This window comes from Equus quagga, chromosome 22 (assembly GCF_021613505.1).
Source record: "Equus quagga isolate Etosha38 chromosome 22, UCLA_HA_Equagga_1.0, whole genome shotgun sequence".
Taxonomy (NCBI): domain Eukaryota; kingdom Metazoa; phylum Chordata; class Mammalia; order Perissodactyla; family Equidae; genus Equus; species Equus quagga.
The window spans coordinates 23,488,917-23,509,888 of record NC_060288.1 but is presented as its reverse complement, the minus strand read 5'-3'; the positions used below and the strand labels follow the sequence as shown (position 1 = coordinate 23,509,888).

Sequence of the window (20,972 nt, the reverse complement as noted above, 5' to 3'; positions counted from 1 at the left end):
GGATCCTGGGCGCGACCACTTCTTAAGTCAGGGCCGACCCCGACCCACGCCACCCTCGAGGGCGTCCTGAGGGCAGGCCGGGCCCTACCCACCGTACCCCACGGAACCCCAGGCCCGACGCCTTTGCTGCGGTTACACCCGCCGCCCGAGGGGCTGGCCGGGTCGGAGAGGCGGCGGAGCGAAGGGCTGGGGGCTTCCTCCTACCGACCCCGAGTTCCCGCCGCGGCCTGGGCTCCGGAGAGGGGAAACGGATGCCGAAAGGAGGCGAGGAGGGGGACGGGAAGAAGGGGTCGCCCACGCGCCGCTCACCTGGGCGCCGCCCGCGGCGTCCGAGGCTCGCGCGCACGCGCCGGCGCGCTCCCGCAGCTGCGCCGCACCGGCTTCCGGAAGCGGGAGAGCGGAAAGGGAAAGGAGGCGGCAGGCGAAGAGCCGCGTTGCCGCGGAAACGGGGCGTGGCCAAACGTGCGGGAGGGGCGTGGCCAAACGCGCGGCTTCTCGCGGCTCCTCGGGAAGGGTGGGCGTCATAGAGCGCGGCCCGGCGAAGGCTAGAGAGGCTCGAGCAGTCCCGCCCGGCCGCAAGAGGTCGGACTAACGACTCAGCTCTGGGCTGGGGAGGGACGGGTGAAGAAATGAGTCGTCTGGGCCCTCAGTTGCCCCGTGCACGATCAAGATGTTGCTGCTATTAACGGCAGTCTGGGTGCGCCTAGTTGTTATAGTGGTGTAGGGGAGGAAGACATTTCCGCTTCCCAAATGTGGGTTCGTGTGGCCGGAGAATGAATTAAACTCACATGAGACAGAATAGCAAGAGAAAATTAAACAAAGCTTTATGAGGAACCATGGCCCGGGGTCTTTCTTCCGGAAGGAAGAAAGGGCACCGGAGAAGTGGGGTGCACAGAGTGGTTATATACCCCCAAACAGGGTGTTTCACATGTGATTGAAGTGTCCCTCCCACAATAGTCACAAGATTGCCCTGTCAGCACAGGGCTTGATGGACACAGCAGGTAGTGGTCGGCTATCTTGGTGGGTGTAGCAGGAGGCAAGTCTATTGTCTTGAGCTGGGCGGTCACAGGTGAGTGCAGCAATCAGTTCCTAGCCTAAGGAAAGATGCATAATCCTTAAAGAAATGCCAGCGTTGAGAGGGGGAGGGAAGTTAGTTACAGGAGGTTACCAGACTAGCACAATAAAATGCAGATTTAAATCCTTGCCTTTGGCATTGATTAAGAGTTTCTAGAGAGAAGGTCGTCTCCTTTCTTGTTCCTGGTACAGAGAGGGAGGCACCTTTTACAGGTAGAGATTTACCTTACAAATGTAAATGTGTCCTAACAAAGGGCAAGTTCCACTCCTCAGAGCCTCCTTCCCTGTCCCAGTTTATCAAAAGCAATCAGCCTCAAATAATCCTGATGCCAAAGAGACATATCTTGGGGTGGCCAATTCCAGACCCCCACTGTGGCTAATTTAATATGGAAAGCTGCTTTAATTGTTTTGTAATTCCTTACCCAAACAGCAACGACAATAATAAAAATGGGAGTGATGTTGACGCGGGGTCGAGTCGTCTGCAGTTTTAAAATTAACCAGCCTAAAATCCTCATCAATGTGTCTTTGTGGTTGTTTATATTAGCAAAGTTCAGTTAGACAACTAGTTAGTTCCATGGGCCAGGGGCTGGTAACACATTAGAAAGTTCTCTATGACTGATAAATGAGATGGGTAGTTAAAACAAGATAAGAGAAAAATGATCTGTGTAAGAGATAGTGAATGCCACAGTTTTTCAGTTTTGAACTCACAGGCACATATAGTAGGTGTGGCAGAATAATGATGCCCAAAGGTCCACATCCTATACCCCAGAACAAGCAGTGAATATGCTGCTTTACTTGGCAAAAGAGATTTTGCCGATGTGATTAAGGAGCTTGAGATGGGAAAATGGACCTGGATTATCCAGGTGAGCTCAGTGTAATTACAAGGGTCTTAAGAGGAGAGGCAGGAAGTTCGAAGTCAGTAATAGGAGACATGGCCAGAGAATCAAGAGATTGTAATGTGTCGACAAAAATAATCCATAACCAATCTATAAATGAAAATTTGGGTGAGTTTATTCTGAGCTGTAATCTGAGGACCATGGCCTGGGGCCTTTCTTCCAAAAGGAAGAAAGGGCACCAAAGTAGTGAGGTGTACAGAGTGGTTATATACGCCCAAGCAGGACGTTTCACATATGATTGAAATGTCCCTCCCACAATAGTCACAAGATTGCCCTGTCAGCACAGCGCTTGATGGACACAGCAGGTAGTGGGTCTGCTATCTCAGAGGACATAGCAGGAGGCAAGTCTATTATCTTGAGCTGGGTGGTCACAGGTGAGCGCAGCAATCAGTTTCTAGCCTAAGGAAAGATGCTTAATCCTTAAAGAAATGCCAACGTTGGGAGGGGGAGGGAAGTTGCACCTTTATCTCAAGGGCCTTTGTTCTTGCCATAGGGAATGTCTAAAGCAGATATACAATGCATGCTCAACAGCCACAGTCAGGCCCTTTTGGGAAGACAAGGTCAGGCCGAATTAGGTTTATACCAAATGGCTTCCTCATACTCTCCAATATATCCTATTGCTTGACATTTTTATTTGTCAAATGTACAGCTTGATGACTATAGTTAGCAATACTGTATTGTATATTTGAAAGTTGCTAAGAGAGTAGGTCTTAAAAGTTCTCATCACAAGGAAAAAAAGTGTAATTGTGAGGTGATGGATGTTAACTAAACTTGTAATCATTTCATAATATGTACACATATTGTTATGTTGTACACCTTAAACTTATATGATGTTATATGTTGATTATATCCAAATAAAACTGGAAAAAAATTTTTACTCTTAATTAAAATAAAACAGCAAGAGGTCGGAGTGACGTGAGGAAGGGACTGTGAGCCAAGGAAAGCAGGCACCTCTGGAAACTGACAAAGGGAAGAAAAGGGATTCTCTCCTGAAGCCTCCAGAAGGAATGCAGCCCTGCCAGTACCTCGATTTTAGACTTTTGGCCTCTGGAACAGTAAGAGAATAAATTTGTGTTGTTTTAAACTATTCAGTTTGTAGTAATTTGTAATAGCAGCAAACAGAAACTAATACAATAGGTACCGAATAAATATTTTTTTACATGAAAATATAAAGTTAGGAAGTATGGGTTCCGTAGCCTAGGGAGGCTCACTAAGGAATTGGCTCTATTTTAGTTCTTCATAATGCATTTTGTTCTCGTTGGTTGTAACTACCAGCAAGTACAGAGAATCACTTCTCTGTTCTTTTTGTACGCAAAAAGGAAGGATTTCACTTAATTCTGCTGGGTGAAACTATACTGGCACCATTTCCCAGGGATGATTGCCTCCTCTTTGGTCCAAAGTTTATGGGGCCAGCCCAAAGCATAGTGGTTAAGTTCACATGCTTAGCTTTGGTGGCCCAGCAGCAGGTTCAGATCCTGGGTGCAGACCTACGCCACTGTCAGCCATGCTGTGGTGGTGACCCACATATAAAGTGGCAGAAGATTGGCACAGACATTAGCTCAGGGCTAATCTTCCTCAGCAAAATAAAAGTTTATTGTATAGAGGAGTTGAATAGACATGTTTCCAAAGAAGGTATACAAATGGCCACTAAGCACATGAAAAGCTGCTTAACATCACTAATTATTAGAGAAATGCAAATTAAAACCACGAGATCCCACTTTGCATGCATAAGGATAGTTATAAAAATTAAACATTAAAAACAGAGGGGCAAGCCCCGTGGCCAAGTGGTTAATTTTGCACGCTCTGCTTCGGCAGCCCAGGGTTTAGCAAGTTTGGATCCTGGGCACAGTCCTAGCACCACTCATCAAGCCATGCTGAGGCGATGTCCCACATGGCACAACTAGAAGGACCCACAGCTAAAAATATATACAACTATGTACCTTTGGGCTTTAGGAGAAGAAGAAAAAGTAAAATCTTTAAAAAAAATTAAAAACAGAAAATAACAAAGGTTAGCAAGAATGTGGAGAGATTGAACCCTTGTGCGTTACTGGTGGAAATGGAAAATGGTACAGTCACTACAAAACTACGGCAGTTCCTCAAAATATTGAACGTAGAATTACCAAATGACCCAGCAATTTCACTTCTGGGTATGTACCCAAAAGAACTGAAAGCAGAGTCTTGAAAAGGTATTTGTACAACCATGTTTATACAGTGTTATTCATCACAGCAACAATGTGAATGTACTTATTGCCGCTGAACTGCACACCTAAACATGCTTAAAATAGGCGCCGGCCCCAGGCCGAGTGGTTAAGTTTGAGTGCCGGTTCAAATCCTCAGCATGGACCTCGCACCACTCATCAGGCCATGCTGAGACGGCGTCCCACATAGCAGAGCCAGAAGGACCTACAACTAGAATATACAACTATGTACGGGGAGGCTTTGGAGAGAAAAAGAAAAAAAAAAACGATTGGCAACAGATGTTAGCTCAGGTGCCGATCTTTTTTAAAAAAAAGATGTTAAAAATGGTTAAAATAGTAAATTTTGTGTATATTTTACCATGATAAAATATAAAAACCAAAAGAGATGATTCTATCTCAACTTTAATTTTGGCTCTTTTTCTGGCCTAAGAATGTGTAAAGTTTTGCCTTTGTCCTGGTTTTCTTTTCCTGCAAAGAGCACTTCCTCGGTCATCTATATTGAATGAATGAACCAATGAATGTGTGAACTAGATTGTAAATAAGCTACTTCAGGATGGAGATTTTATTTGCTCTGTGCCTCTTTACAGTTCTGGTCATAGAAGGTCATCAATTCATAGGTGAAGAAAGGCCCCTCCCCCAATTCACTGAATCTGGACTCTTGTCAGAAAAGATGTAAATAATATCCTCTCTCCGCATTTGGAAAATTCCTTCTCACTTATTTGTAAGCGTCTTGAAACAGAATATAAGTTTAAACATTTTTATAGAGAGCTATTAAAAGACCTTTCCATACTATCTGGCAGTTTTTCATTTATGCCAAACTTTCTTTATGATATAAGCAAGTGTACGCCCAGTGGAAAGCTTTTCTCTTTTTTAGTTTAGGAATCAAATTTTGAAGAATGATGTCTTTACTGGCTTAAAGTTTATAAACCAACTTGAAATTAAGTGCAGTTAAGTTTCATATTTTTTGAGGATCTAAAGGGGTAGTTCAAACTATCTAAATGCTATAAAAAATAGAGGAAACTGAGAGAACAAAATGACTTAAATTTGCAAACATGATAACATCTGAATTTTTCTTAATTCCCACAAAGCAGAATTAGTAGGTCTCTTCTTGTCACCATAGAACTTTGTAATACCTTTATTATACTGTGTATTACATTGCTTTATGCTTTTCCACCGTCTTCTTACTCCCCCACCCCAATTAGAATGTGGGCTCTTCAAGGACAGAGACCATATTTTTTTATACTTTTTGTTTATTTATTTATTTATTTTTGCTGAGGAAGATTATCTTCCCCTTTTTTTGCTTGAGGAAGATTTGCCCTGAGCTAACATCTGTGCCAATCTGCCTCTATTTTCTATGTGGGTCGCAGCTACAGCATGGCTGCCAATGAGTGGTGTAAGTCGTTCCTGGATCTGAACCTGTGAACCTGGGCCACCAGAGCAGAGCAGGCGGAACTCAACCACTGCTCCATGGGGCTAGCCTGTATACTATTTTCTAACAAAGCACCTGGCTAACGTTTTTGGACTGAATGAAAGAATGAATAGAAGTCACAAACTACCTTCCAGAAGTTTATGCTCTATTTAAAAGTCAGGCGAATGCAATTGTTATTGTGTTGGTTTTGTAAGGACATTATTTGTATAATGTAAAAAGCAGTTTTTTTTGTCCTTTGACATTACATTACCTTTAACTATTATATTTGAAGGATAGCAAATGCAGGAGAATACTATAATTTAGGTCCCACTATCAACTGACTGTGTGATTTTGGGTCAGTCATTTAACTTCCCTGAGCCTATTTCCTCGTCCGCAAAATGGGATTATAATAATTATCTTTTTGCCTTTATAGAGTTGTAGTGAGGAACATGTGTTTTAAAAAGGTCTTCCAAAAATTAAAGTTTCCATTCAAATATGAAGTACTATTTTTATTAGCTTTTTTGTCTACCCAATTATTCTAGATATATTAGTATAGAAGAATATCAGACTTATTCATTCAAATATATTTGTTAAGGGTCTACTCTGTGCCAACACCTGTTCTGGACTCTGATTAATTCTCTAATATTAATTTTTACTTTCCAGAAGTATGTTGTCTTTCCTATAGTGGATAAATGACAGAGACATTGACTTCTTTTAAGTAGCATATAAAAGCTTTCTATAATATTAAACACATAGTGTTAATCCTAAAATATTCAAAATCCTTTCCTAATTTATGTGAGTAATCAATAATTGTGCACTGCCTATTTTATATTTTACTCTGCTTGTGACAAATATCATGAAACAGCATATACATCAGTTCAAAAAGTTTTTCAGGGCCGGCCTGGTGGTGCAGCAGTTAAGCATGCACGTTCCACTTTGGCAGCCTGGGGTGCGCCGGTTCAGATCCTCGGTGCAGACATGGCACCGTTCATCAAGCCATGCTGTGGCAGGCGTCCCACATATAAAAAAGTAGAGGAAGATGGGCACGGATGTTAGCTCAGGGCTAGTCTTCCTCAGCGAAAAGAGGAGGATTGGCAGATGTTAGCTCAGGGCTGATCTTCCTCAAAAAAAACAAAACAAAACAAAAGTTTTTCAGCCCGCGTGTGTTTTGGAGGAATTAGGTAAGTACAAACACTTTATTTTCTTTCTTTATAATCTGCTGGACAATAATACGGGATATCAAAATCTAAGTGAGCTAGCTTAGAATTTTTTTTTTTTTTTTGCTTTTCATAACTTGAAAATATTGCAGTAAAATAAAGCTAAATGATATGGCTGTATTACCAAACCCTCAGCTGGCAAACGGTTGTACATTGCCTCCCTTGCTGCATCCTTACGCAGGCTCTTTTCTCTATCTCATAGGCAGATGGGAGTAGCTTTTGAATAATTATCAATTCCAGGAACAAGAAAAGTGAACTTTAACATATTTTGAGTGACAAGTCACTAGATGCTACTGATTTTGGTGAGCAGCCAGAAGATCTACCAGAAACTGATTAGTGTATTCTAACAAAGTAAATTGGGTAGGTTGTTAAAGTAACAGCACTAACGAATTATGCCTCCCTATGTTTAAGCCCGTGTGTAGGCCCGTCCCTTATTTAACTCCTGGTTGGGCCATAAGATATGCTTTGGCCAATGGGAAATTAGCAAATGTAAGATGAACAAAGCTTGTACATTGCATCCCTGAGATTGTCCTGTGAAGAAGCCCAGGCTCACTTCTTGGAGGATAAGAACACAGGGAGCAGGGATGACCCATCTCGGCAGAGGCTCCATAGACCAAGTGGCTCCAGCCTATACCCCAGGAGACCACAGCTTTATTAGTGACCCCAGGCAAGACGAGCAGAACCGCCCAGCTGACCCCAGCCCGAACTGCTGACCCATAAAATCATAAGCAAATAAAATGGTTATTTGGTGGTAGTATGTTATGCAACAATAGATAATTGACACACCACGTTTCCCTGAACTTCAGGTCAAAACTTAGATAAATTAAAATTATCCCTTTTTTGGGTTCTACCTTTGTTAATTCTTTATCTTGTCACTCGCTAATTTAATTTACAGTACTTTCCTTTGTAATTCCTTTTCTCTTCGAAGATTAATACGAAGACATTTCTGCCTGAAATTTTCCCAATCTGAGTATTTTTACTTACGAATATGGAACCCCACCCAGCATAATTTATATATATACGTTCTAAAATTTTGTTCAGAGATTCATCTTCTTCTTAGAAATGCGGCTTTCACATTCTACTATTTGTTTTTAAGGTATTTTATCATTTCTTACTTTTCAAAGTTTGACCACACTTATGTCTATATCTGTATTTTCTGTAAACCACGCTCTGTTTGAAAGTTTACAAGAAAGAGAGATAGAGTGGTTAACTGATCTGTTAGGGTCTTACAGTGAATCATTAGAAGAAACTAGAAGGGTATCTAGGTCTTTTGATGCATGTTAACATCTTTACTCACAATTTTCCCCAAAGTAGTCAAGGGCAGACACTGTGTATTTCTCTCTAATCCTGTGACTACCTCCAAGATGGGACAGGGGGGTTAAGGTGAAATATGCTTAATCGTGAAGAGGAAGATGTGTTACATATTTTGACAGGGATCAGGTATTGCCTACCAATTTACACTAATATTTTAAATGTCAATTTTTGTCTCTTAATTTATTCTTATCTCTGTGAGTTAAGGCAGATGTCATTCCCATCTTACATAAGAGAATAACTAAGATAGCATTCAATTATAACCTGCCAGGATGTACTGACTATAAGGAATACAAATAAGGCATCCCTACTTAGCTTGCCCTTTAATGCTTAGACCTGGTAGGACTCAACACCGACTTGCGGGATGGAACACCTGCATCCTAATTTTACACCTGACTTAGAGCCTCTTCTCCCTCAGCACCTCCTGATCCCAGTCTCTCCCTTGGACCTCCTCACCTTACCTCACCTCTCAGTGTTCCTCAAACTTTGCACAGGATAGAGTCCCAACTACTACTTGTTAAGTAAATGCACGAAGTGTCCATGCTGACTTAGCAGCCATATGGCATATGCTTTAAGGAAGTTTTCTGATCACAAGTGTACATTTCTCCAGATCTGCATTATTCTTGGGGACAATATACAGATGTGTTGGAAAGATCATGGTCTTATGAGTTATAGATCAGGGCTCTCAATAAAAGTCAGATCAGTTTCCGCTTTCACTGATTCATGTTAAGATCACTTAGCACTTGTTGGGGCTGGCTGAGATACCAGCTATACGTACAAAGCAACAAAACTAAACATTTTTTTTTTTTAAGATTTTATTTTTTCCTTTTTCTCCCCAAAGCCCCCCAGTACATAGTTGTATATTTCTCATTGTGTGTTCTTCTAGTTGTGGTATGTGGGACGCTGCCTCAGCGTGGTTTGATGAGCAGTGCCATGTCCGCGCCCAGGATTCGAACCAACGAAACACTGGGACGCCTGCAGCGGAGCGCGAACTTAACCACTCGGCCACGGGGCCAGCCCCAAAACTAAACATTTTTAAGTTCATGAATTTAAATCCTGTTTTTTCTCCTCTGTAATATGGGATGACTAAATGACAGAATTTTTAGGAAGCACGATGGCATAGTGGTTAAATGCACAAGCTCTAAAGCCGGACCACATGGGGTGATAACCAAATCCTAGCTCTGATATTTATCAGCTTTGATAAATATCAAATATGTTTATCAGCTTTGATACGTTGAGCAAGTTATTTTACCTTCTGTGCTTGTTTCCTCTTGTGTGGATGGAGATAACATTATCAGGGTTGTTGTGAAGATTAAATGAAGCATCTCTACTGCTTAGAACAGTATCTGGTACACAGTCAGTGCTCAATTAGTTACCATTATTGTCAGCTATGGGTTTAAATCCGAAAATGGATATAAGGCCCTCAGCACAGAGTCCCTGGCCTGTAAATGATCAAAAGATATAGTTGTGATGGTTGGGAAGAACAAGCCACCATGCTTTACTTGAAATAATTTGGATTTGTAGGGTATACTTTGAGGAGCCCCGTGGGATGACAATTAACTATTTTTATTAAAAAAAAAAGAAGGCAAGAACAGTAAGACAGTAACTTCCTTTGAGGTCATCACCTAGGCATGGCAGAGTCACATCTGGCATAAGGCACACATTATCTCCCTCTCTTGGACTCACAAACATGTGAGAATAAAGTGTCCCATGAATACTAATTAATATGAAAAACAACTTTTTAAAATGACAAATGTGAATACATTTATTTTTATACAGATACATAAAATAATTCATTTCTATGCTGTTTTGTTAGAGCTAAATGTTAGGGATAATTTTTTTAGACCTCTTACTTCATCTCCTACTTGAAATCCATGCCATTCCAGGGAAATTTATTATGAAGACATGAATACACAGGTGGGCCGTGTCTTTCTATGGACACCAGCATTTCTTCTTTTGAATAATAACCTCTTGGATAATACTGTGTTTTAAAAGAAAAAATATCCACTAAATATTTTAGTTTATACTGTATGAATGTTGAATTTTTTTCTTGTTGAAATGACACAGATGATTCTTTATAGAAAAACAGTATAGTCATAGTATTTGAAAATATATTTTAATGCTTATTTTTCTTAACTGTGCTTCCTTCGAAGCAAGATATGACTCAATTTATCAGAAAACAATAGCGTTTTAAACTGTTGAAATTCTTCATGATTGCTGCATGGAGAGGGTCCTGGGCTTTTGCTTTTAAATTTTTCCCGTATTCTTATCTTTATTTGTTACTGCTTCTCTCATCTACTTACTTCTCCTTCCCTTTTTTCCCCTATTCTTGATTTGCCCTCTCTACTCATCACCCCCCTTTTAAATAATCATTAATCTCTTTAGAATTCCTTTATTTATCCATTAAAGATACATCTGCTGCTTTATTGGTCCTAGCAGTAATTACCAGTATTCATCTAGCACATTGGCATCTTCTCAGCAAGCATTATCTGTATATTAATGCTGGAACCATGACAGAAGAGGAAAATACGTCTTCTAAAAATTATCAGGACCACTTTCACTCGCATGAGTAATAGCCTTTGTACTGAATTGTTGGCAACGAAAATACCGGGACTTGGAGCCAAAGTGATGATGGCAGCTGTGTATACCCTCTGGCACCAGGCGGACTTCTCCGGGTCTCTCCAGACTAGAGATTGCAAGCTTCATTTACTCCTCCACTTTTGTCTGACTCCTTCCCTGAGGGGGCTGGGTAGGAGAAGGAAGGTTGTTAGGGGAACTGTGTTAAAGTGAGGATCTGAAATGGTTGCCTATTTAATCTAAGTGGCAAGTGAAAACGAGGCAGAAATCTGGGGGGCTGTAAGCACGCGAGGAGGTTACTCGTCAGTACCGAGCGAGGATTAAGGGATCACCTGAGCTCGAGAATTACCAATGCTCCTGACACCTGCAGCAAAATTTTCCATTGACAGACGGTACCCTGGGGGCGGGGCGGGGGAGCGCAGGACGGAGCAGTGTCCGCCGGGATTGGTCGCGCCCCCTCCCCGCGGGGCAGCAGCGGGGCGGACCCCGCCCCCCGCCGCGGGGGGCGGCCGGGCAGGGCGGGGCGGGGCGGCCCCGGCTGTCACTCAGCGGGCCGCGCAGGCTCTCCGCCCCCCGGCTGACGCGCGCTCCGGGGCCGCCCCCGCTGCCGCTCCGCCTCGGGCTTCGCCGGCTGAAGTCACAACACGGGCCGGCTACCTGGGCGCGCCCGGCGGGCAGCTGCGGGCCGGGCGCCGGGTGGCGGCGCGGAGGGGTCGCCGAGAGGAGCCCGGCGGCGTCTGTTGGAGCCGTTCCCCCGGGGGGCCGCCGGCGAGGGCATGAGCGCGGACTGCCTCTGCCTCCGGAGCGGCGGCGGGAGCGGCGAGGGCAGGAGGCGCCGCGCGGAGGCCACCGTCCAGGGCAGCGCAGGGGCACAGCAGGGCAGGAGATGTGCCTGTCCTTAGCGGCACAGGAAGCAGCATGCACCCCGATGCCACCCACAGCAGCGGCGCCGGCCTCAGCCCTGCCCCGGGCGAGCGGCCGGAGTCCCGGGAGGACGCGGCCGCCCCGGGGGGCCCCGGCGGCGGGAGCTGGCGGGTGGCCGTGGCCGTGGCCGCACTCGCCGCCGTGTCCCTCTCCTGCCTGGGGCCCGGCTGCTGGCCGGCGGCGGGAGGCGCGGGGCTGTGCACCGTCCTGCTCAGGCTCAGCCTGTACCTGGGCTGCGCCGCCGCCGCCTTCCTGCTGGGGACCCTGTGCTCCCTCGTCTGCCGGAGCCCGCGAGCCCCGCCGCCCGACTTCGCCGCCGCCTGGAGACGGATGGCCGCCCGCCGCGGGCCGGCGGTAAGTACCGGTCTCCCTGCCGCCTCGCGCCCCCGCGGCCCTCCCGCTTCCGGGGCCGGCGCCCGCTCCCGAGTCCCGGGGGTCGCCGCGTGGCCGGTCCTCCCCGGCCCCGCTCCCCGCCTCGAAGCTGGAAGCCCGAGAGACACGGGCTGGGGTTGGGCGGCCCGGCGGGTGGATGCGAGCGCTCCGTCGGCCTCCCGTGGGCGGCGGGCTCGTGGGGCCGGCCGAGATGCTCCTTAAGAGCTCTGTAGCTGCTCCTCCACCATTCTCGGTCACAACCTTGATAGTTGAATACTCGTGCCACAGCTTCGATGTTGCTCTGCAGCTGGTGAGTGGAACGAAGGAGAACCCAGCATTCCCGATACGCAGGCGCTGCACCCTATACTGGTCCTTATATTTGGTTCTTTTCGCCGTTCTCCGTGGGAGGTAACTTTGTGACCATTTACAGATGAGGAAACTTACCTCGCGGAGGCTAAGTTGGCTTAGGTCACCCCACCCCTCTCCAATACCCAAGCCTGTGTACACTTTTTACCACGCCATCCTGAATTCCACCATGTTAAGTAATGCAGTCCCAGCTAGTTTGTGTGATTTGGAAAGGGGATGCCAAAAGTCGCTCTCCTGTAGTTTGCAACAAAAGGAAAGCTATCCCCAGTGAGATATGGGACAGTAGGGCGGAGGTTAGGGAATACTGGAAATATTCCAAATGGGCTCTTCTCTTCCTTACTGCCAAACTACTACTTTCTCTACCTCCCAGCTTCCGTCTTGTAACCCTTTAGATGAAACTTGATTCTATCGTAGCTTGACACTCACTGCTTGACTGAATGATACCATCCTTAAACTGAAATTGCCCAAGCACTTTGTAGGAAGGCAAATGGCAGTGGCTTAACTTAATGAGAATATTTGTTAGAGAGGCCATTACGCCCTGGATTTTGTGTTTGCTTATGATGTGACCTGCTACTCCTTTGTAAAAATCATCACTCTCTTCACCAAAATCACCGTTTCCTGGGTCTGTCTATTCGGAATGCAGTGCTGAGATAATGGCTGAAGAGTGTAAGTTAACGAGTCAGGCATCCCCACTCAGGCACGTTGGTCTGCAATTCAGTATATTAAGCAACAGGAACTTCTGTTTTCATAAGTAGTCTCAAAAATTAGTAATGTTTATTTCTCTTAAAAACCTCCACTTAATTGTCTTTTTTCATGTCTAATTTAGCAAGAGTTGGTGAGCAGGTGTACTTTTCCTCTTGCTTTTTTCCTACCATAATAAAAAATGAGGACCCCAAGATTTTACTAGTTGGTTTATTGGTCTGTAAAAAACGTTCCAGTTCTTTAGAGTATCGTAAGAAGTTATAGTTCAGTCCGTGCGATTTATCCGGTATTTTGAGTAAGCCAGGTACTATTCTGGAAGCGGGGGTTGAATCAACAAGATGCACAAAAGTCCTGCTCTCTGGGGATTGTATTCTTCTGGGGGATCAGACAATAAGTGAGATACTTTTGCACAGTAATAAATGCTTATGAAACAAAAAAATGAGAGTTAAGTGACTGAGAGTGCCCGGTAAGTGGGGAGAGGAAGTTTAGATGGTGAGGTCACGGTCAAAGCCATAGTATTGCAGTCCACGTGGGAAGCCTGGAAGTTTCATGTTGTGGGTTACCATTCTGTTCCCTGGAAAACGTTCCCCAAACCGCCAAGCTCACTTGCACTCCTGGGCAGGTAAAACTTGAATTATCATTCAGAAAGGTGGTTGAGTAGAGGAATTAGAGGAAATAGTACTTTCAAGGTGACAGAACAGGAAGCAGCTTACGTAATTTCTCGTATATGTTACCTGAAGATTTCAGGTAATAGAAGAGTTGAAGTACAGTCTAAGGAAAGTAGACTATTGGTCGTTCTTCTTGAACTTGGATTCTTATAATAGCCTTAAATAAGAAAACAAGTTAGGAACCTTACTTTCTAAGTTAGATGTTACTTAGAATTGAGATGTGTGTTATTTGCATAAAATTCTCTCTATATATTTTTTACAGTACTGATGCCTTTAGTTGTGCTGTATTTCCAATGTATTTGTGTTAAAGGTTTTTTTTTTTTTAAAGTTTTCTTCTTTATGAATGGAAGCATAAGCATGTGGTATAGTATAAAATACCTGTCAGTTCCGTGGGGGTAGGGTAGGAGTTGGACCACAAGGGTCATCTAACATATGTGGAGGGGAGGCTGTTTAGTAGTGAGCCAAATGGTGCCTTTTAAAATACAGTGACTACTGCACCACAGAAATTTTGATTCAGCATGAAGAAAAGAATCCTCATTCTTCTACATTTTGGATTCTTCTAGTGTTAGCTAGACGTATCAGATAGACACTGCGACTTATCCTTCTATCTGTCCATCCTTCCTTCCTTCCTCTTTTTTTCTTTTTGGATTTACTCTCTAGAAGGAAAACGCATACGTTGTTAAAAGTAGGCAACTAGAGAAGCCTAAACTAAGAGGGAAAAGGTGTTTTTATGTCTCGGAGTGTTCAAATGCTTCTACATGCTTCACAGTGCACTTAGCAGCTACAGATTCCATGTGGTTAGGACCCATGATTGACGCCTTCTGTTATCCCCTGCACCTTGTAGGAGCTCGAGAAGTGTCTGCTGAAGATAACGAAGAAGATTATGTCCATTTGTGGTCACTAACTTAGTGCTTTCCACCTCCAGTTAGAATACTAATTATTCTAGCATCTATTGGGTATTTCCTACGCACAAGGATTTTCATTTTGCTTGGGTGGGATCACTCTTGATTAAAGTAGTAAAAATAATTTTCATCTCAAGTAGAAATAATATCCAGTGGTATTTTCAGGTACTAAGGAAGCTTTTGTGTAAGGTCAGGAAGGTTGACGCTCAAGTCTTGACAGTTGATAGCTGAGTCCCACTTTAGAAAAACTCCGACTTTGTTCAGGCCAGCAGAACTGGAGCTGTGATGTTCTAGGCCTGGCCTGCTCCTGGTGTAACCCTTGTTAGTCCAGCTTTGCTGAGTAGGCTGGCATAGTTGGTGATTTGGGTCTTGTGCTAAGCCAGTTAACTCACCTGGACCGAGTGCCTCAGATTCTCTAGCTGCAGTCACTCGACTGTAGCACGCGATCCAAGCAAGGCAACACAGCAAGAGAAATATGGCAAAAGGGAATCAATAGTTTCGAAAACTTAATTTCATTACTGGGTCAGTACTACAGAGTTCATCTTCTTATAATGGAAAAAAGGAAAATTTTTTCTGACATTTTGATGATAGGAAGGTGAGAGGGAAGAGCTTCTTTAACTGTCAATTATCTTATAGGCTATGGATTTTCTCTTTTCTTTTACACTGTAGTTTATTGGATACTGCTTGATTTACGTCCCGTAAGTTCAAAAATAAAGAAGTAATTCATTCATGAGGCTTGGAGGGCTGAAACAAGACAGTCCACAAAAGTCAGGTGCTTGGTAGTTTATGGGAAACTAAAGTCCACTGCCACGTGAAGAAAACATTAGTGAAAGACTTTTCAAAGTTTAAGCAGATAGAAAAGTTCCAGAAGTTCATCAAATCTCATAAGCATTGACTGAATGTCTGCTACAAATCTGCTATTCTGATCTCCTTAGATAATTTTTTGCCTCCTTAGTTGCTGAGCACCGGTGCCAGGCACACAGTAGGTGCTCAGTAGATGGTTTTTTGCCAGGATGAATGGATTATTGTTTGAGGTGAGAACACATTTAAGTCTCCAACTGACGTTTTTAGAGTTGAAGTTTCAACCGCAGTTTCCTAGAGAAGGGTCACAGCCTTGCAATAGGTGTCACTAAGAGCTTGGATAATTGCTTTCTGGAAGTGCTTGGCGCTGTTTTTAGTGTTGAGGAAGATTCAGAGGTGAACACAATACCCGCTGTCCAAGCCCCCTCAGACTGAGTACATTGGGTTGATAGAGAGGACTGGATGGGAGGGCAGATGTTTATAGAGACAGTAAAAACATTCACACTGGCAATCCATGGCGCCAGTTGGCTTGGGCAAGACTTCTAGAATTCCTAAATGAGGTCTTTTACTAATACAAAGGTTCTTTGAGTAAAACAAACTTAATTTAGTTACTTGAAGGAAAAACAAAAGAAACAGGAATTAGGGGGCCTATATACAGCCTCTTTGTGACTTTCTTTTATTATGCTAATGTGATAAACTAAGCTTCAGTAATTTGATCATGGATAATGGCAAAATACACTTACTACCTTCAGAATATTTGTTTGCATTTTAACTAGGGGGTTTAAGTCCTGGTGGCTAGTGGGGAAAATATTTTTGAGAAAGGTGGCTTTTTGAGAATGCCTTAAAATCATAGGATCCTATCTCATTCTCACTGTGTTGTAAGGGTTGTTTTACTTTAAGTTCATACTATTCCTAATTTTTAAATGTAATTTTTTACATGGGTTATACAATCATATTTTTTTTTGAAAGAATCAAAGCATGTGAAAGAGTATACAGGGAAAAAAAATCCCCCTTCCCTATAGGCAACCACTATTAATAGTTTTTTCTTCCAGATATATATTTTATATATATATATAGAATCAAATACAAATATGTATTCAAAAAGAAGTTTTCGATACCTATGATCGATCTCTTGATATATAAACAGTGATTACACATAAAAGAAAATTATTTATTTTCTGTGCTTATATTAGGAAGGAACTATTCTTTAAGGTTGGTGAGCATCAGATGACGCTGTATACGAACAGTGATAACTTCAAAATAGGAAGACATAATACGTGGTTAAATGTAGACCATAAGAAATGCTCATCAGAGCCAGCACATGTGTCCTAAGGAATGAAGAAAGTATGTATCTGAATTTAACAAAACTGTCTAAAGGAAGCAATATATATTTTCATAATTTGTACAAAACCAAAACCAAATAAACCAAGCAAACTGTTTTACAGACAGAGTACATGTACCATTTGGGATTCGAGTTGCCGGTGAGTTTGTGAGATGAGTCATAGGCACTAGGATGGGAAAGTGGCTTTGGTCAGCTTGTAGAAGTACTCAACTGAGAGAGGAGAATTGGATTTTAGTGTGTAGGCGTGGCAGCTATTGACGTTTCCTGAGCACAGCCTCAGAGCTGGGCTTTAGAAAGGTTAAATGGAAATATGATCGGGATGGACTGAAGGGGAGAAATACTGTGCAGTTATAGTGATAAAAAGTGAGAGTTAATGAAGCTGTGTGAATTCAAGAGTGAGTGTGGTTTTCCTTTGATATTCATTATCGTTAGTTATCATTGCAGGTAGGTTCAAGAATCTTTTCAAGAGTGTTCTAGTCCTAAAATTCTCTTTAAACAGTGAATTCAGCCCCAAACCAAAAGGTCCCACTGTTTATTCACAAACGTGAAGACTGAAGTCTCCGTACTCGAACATTTTACTTGGAGCCTAAATTCTGGTCATTCCCAGGAGGTTTATTTCTAACTCTTTTGAATCTGAAGCTACTTTTGTTTTGGGAGCATGCTGTGATGTCACCTTACTAATTGAATGTTTCCTTCTTAAAAACGTCTTAGGATTTGTTTCCCACCCTTGTCGTTTTGGAGGTAGGGAGTGCCCTCCATTCCTTAAAATGGATGAGTCTTGTAGTCAGAGGTGCACACAATTGTACGGAAACGATGACTCAGCAGGTTTGGTGCTGAGATTTCAGGTTTTAGAAAATGAATGGTGGCTGTGGAAGTCTGTTAGTATTAAAATGATGGCATGCAAACTTGCTTTTTTGCAAAAAAAATTGCAACTTTGCTTTTGAAAGAAAAAAGTTTGCAAACATGGAACTTGTGTCTTTACCTTTCACTGCAAGGTCACTTTCCAAACTAGGGTTGGTTGGTTGTGTGGTGATGACAGGGTTAGATAGCAGCCCTGGGGTCCCCTGGATACCCTGAGAGCCAGGGCTTCAGTTCACTTACTCATTTCTACATCCTACTTTAGTCCTGAGGTATGTGCTTATGCAGTTTCTCGAAACACAGTGGAGTTTCTGGAAAACCCAGTGGGTTTGGTTGTATTTTGGTGGGCTTCTCAGCTCAGGTGCTGCTTTGGGAGCATGGCATGTGAGGTGTGCCTGCTCTGTCCCTGGGGCTGGCCCGTGCTTACCAGTTACTCTTGGCACTGGCCAGTCCTGGTGCACTTCTCAGCCAGCCTGAGGATTCCATGTGTGAATTAGCCACGAGCTGGATGTAAAGAAAAATGACTACGATAACCCCAAGTAAAATGCCTCTGAGGCCAACTGGGTAAAGGAATGAACTGTGCGTTTTTTTTTTTGTTTTTGGTGAGGAAGACTCTGCCTGAGCTAACATCTGCTGCCAATCTTCCCCCTTTTTTTTTTCCTTGAGGAAGATTAGCCCTGACATAACATCTGTGCCAATCCTCCTCTATTTTTGGTGCATGGACCACCTCCACAGTGTGGTTGGTGAGTGGAGTAGGTCTGTGCCCAGGATCCAAACGTGGGCCGCCGAAGCAGAGGGGGCAGAACTTTAACCACTTGGCCAAGGTGCCGGCCCTGAATTGTGCATTTTTAGGATAAGACGATGAACTTGTTTAGGCCACTAGGACCTATCTAATAAGCTTTCAATGTTAGTGTAGAATACACCTCTTGGAGAATTAGGTAAGTTTTTGCAAATACTCATTTCTAAAGTAACCTGAATTTCTGTAGTTCTCACCCACCTGTAAGTATGAGTTTACATTAAAAGTAGTAACTAGGGGCTGGCCCGTGGCGCAGTGGTTAAGTGCACACATTCCACTTTGCTGGTTCGGATCCCAGGTGCAGACATGCTGTGGTAGGCGTCCCACATATAAAGTAGAGGAAGATGGGCATGGATGTTAACTCAGGGTCAGCCTTCCTCAGCAAAAAGAGGAGGATTGGTGGCAGATGTTAGATCAGGGCTAATCTTCCTCAAAAAAAAAACAAACAAAAAAGAAGTAGTAACTAAAATTTTATGGGTGTTTGCCCCTGTTTGCTCATGCAGGGCTATCACCCTCCACCTCCTCATTCCTGTGAGTCCACAGGCAGGGTCTCCTGTATTTGTGAGTAAGCTCACTTACGTTCTTCCATTCCTGGTGCCTGCAAAACATTTGAGAGGCTCCTCCGCTGTCACCACTGCCAGCCTGTGAAAAAGTGCATTTCTTGTTGGGCTGCTACTCTGTCAGTCCCCCAAAGCTGGATATCCAGGAATGCTCGGTCATTGTGTTTGTTCTGAGCCAAAGCCGTATTACGTGCTTTATAGAATCCAAGAGTGTAGCCCCTTTTCTCTCACTTGCACGTGCTTTTTAAAAATGGTTTCACTTTGTTGTAGAAGCTGGGGAACTTCTGCCCCTGGTTGCATCTCCTGTGAAGACAGCCCCTTCCCTTCTGTCTGTGGCTTCTCTCTCCACCTGGCTCCTTGCAGCCCCTGGGGTCAAGCTAGGGCTTTTTCTCTGAGCTCCAAAACTTTCTCTAGTCTCCAACTTTGAACACACAAGCCACCTCCCAAAGGCCTCTTCCCCCTGTGCAGGTCAGCCCATGCAAATATACACCTGAGGGTTGCGTACGGGCTCTGCCAACTTGATAGATGTGAAATTAACATCTTAAATATTTCAGAAATTTCAGTGCGTTTTTCCTGAGGCAGACTTGTGAATCTCTTATTTTTCCTTCTGATTTTTGTCTTGTTTTACTAAAGCTTTCTCAGCTTTTGACCCTTAGAAGCTCAAGAAGTTGGTTCATTCTCCGGATTTGAATTTTGGTCATTCTTGAGGTCTCATTTTTTTATCATCTCACTCTTAGGCGGTCTCACCCTTGAGCTGCTAGAATAACCATCTCTTCACTGAGGATTCGAAATGCATTACTCAGGCTCACGGCTCTTTTTGGGCCTCAGACTCGTTTATTCAGCTGCTTAACTTGACGTTTCCACTTGGCAGTCTGAGTGGTGCTGGGAACACGAGTTCAAGTGTCCCCATCCTTCTTCCATTGTTCCTTATGCGTGTGACTAGCATCTCTGAAAGTCAAGTCCCCAGCTGGAATCCTAAGAGTCCTTCTTGACATTTCCTTCAAATCCTGTCTTTTACCTTTTTTTTTTTTTTAAAGATTGGCCCTGAGCTAACATCTGTTGCCAGTCTTCTGCTCCCCAAAGCCCCCCAGTACATAGTTGTATATTCTAGTTGTAGGTCCTTCTGGTTGTGCTGTGTGGGAAGCCGCCTCAGCATGGCCTGATGAATGGTGCTAGGTCTGTGCCCAGGATCCGAACCGGCGAAACCCTGGGCCACCAAAGCGGAGCGCACGAACTTAACCACTCAGCCACGGGGCCGGCCCCCATGTCTTTTACCTTTTGAGTGTCTTGCATGCATCTGCTTTGTTCCCTGTCTCCCACCTGGTCCCAGCTACCATCGTGTCTGATCTAGGTGACTACAATGGTCTCTGGTCCAGTCACCCTGCCTCCTGGTTGGCTCCTCCTTCAGTTCATGCTTTAATAAATGCAAACCCAATCAGATCCAAACCAGCAAAACCCTGGGCCACCGAAGCAGAGTGCACAAACTTGACCACTCAGCCATGGGGCCGGCCCCCCACTTTTACTGTTTTAAAAATTAAAAGTAAAAAAATTCAGATTCAGAAAATCACACCAAATAAGCTCATTCTAGGTGTTAGAGAGGATCATTCCTATTGGTTTGGTTGTTGTTTCTTGGCCTTTTCTACAGAGAGGTCTGGAAAAAATACATATGAGATCTTTTACTGAGAAGGATCGCACCCAGAACTGACGTATGTATACTCTATATGTCATCTTAAAGGCAAGTAACACTTATTCGGAACAGCGCTTGTAATTGCCTTTGCCATTTGCTCATCATCACCTGTAGTGACATTGTTCACAGGTTCAGGGAAGTGGTTTCTGTGGCCTCAGTTTGAGTCATCTTACTCTAATCCACGGCTGTTAATACAGTGGACAGAGACATGTACTACAGCCGTCATAATGTGAATGTCATAAAGCGAATGCCTTAATAATTGTTATAGCTAAACCTAATATGTATTGCACTTACTCTATGCAGGTGCATATAT

At 43.7% G+C, this 20,972-nt stretch overlaps 2 protein-coding genes across 6 annotated transcripts in view; one reads left to right on the top strand and one right to left on the bottom strand.

Moving 5' to 3' along the window:
* The window catches only part of CFAP97 (cilia and flagella associated protein 97), a 36,596-nt gene extending 36,183 nt beyond the window's left edge, over positions 1 to 413 (bottom strand). The window contains exon 1 of one of the 4 annotated variants that reach the window (XM_046648668.1): positions 310 to 413. The gene's annotated coding sequence lies outside the window, so the exon portion shown is untranslated. Of the gene's footprint in view, positions 1 to 208 lie in introns of all 4 variants that reach the window. The other 3 variants (XM_046648667.1, XM_046648665.1, XM_046648664.1) reach the window with 3 other exon arrangements.
* A 10,843-nt stretch (positions 414 to 11,256) lies between these two features.
* The window catches only part of SNX25 (sorting nexin 25), a 127,930-nt gene continuing 118,214 nt past the window's right edge, over positions 11,257 to 20,972 (top strand). Inside the window, exon 1 of one of the 2 annotated variants that reach the window (XM_046648753.1) lies at positions 11,257 to 11,959. In XM_046648753.1, coding sequence (XP_046504709.1) covers positions 11,600 to 11,959 — 360 coding nt within the window. In that variant the 5' untranslated portion in view covers positions 11,257 to 11,599. Of the gene's footprint in view, positions 11,960 to 12,200; positions 12,288 to 20,972 lie in introns of those variants that run through there. The other variant, XM_046648755.1, reaches the window with a different exon arrangement.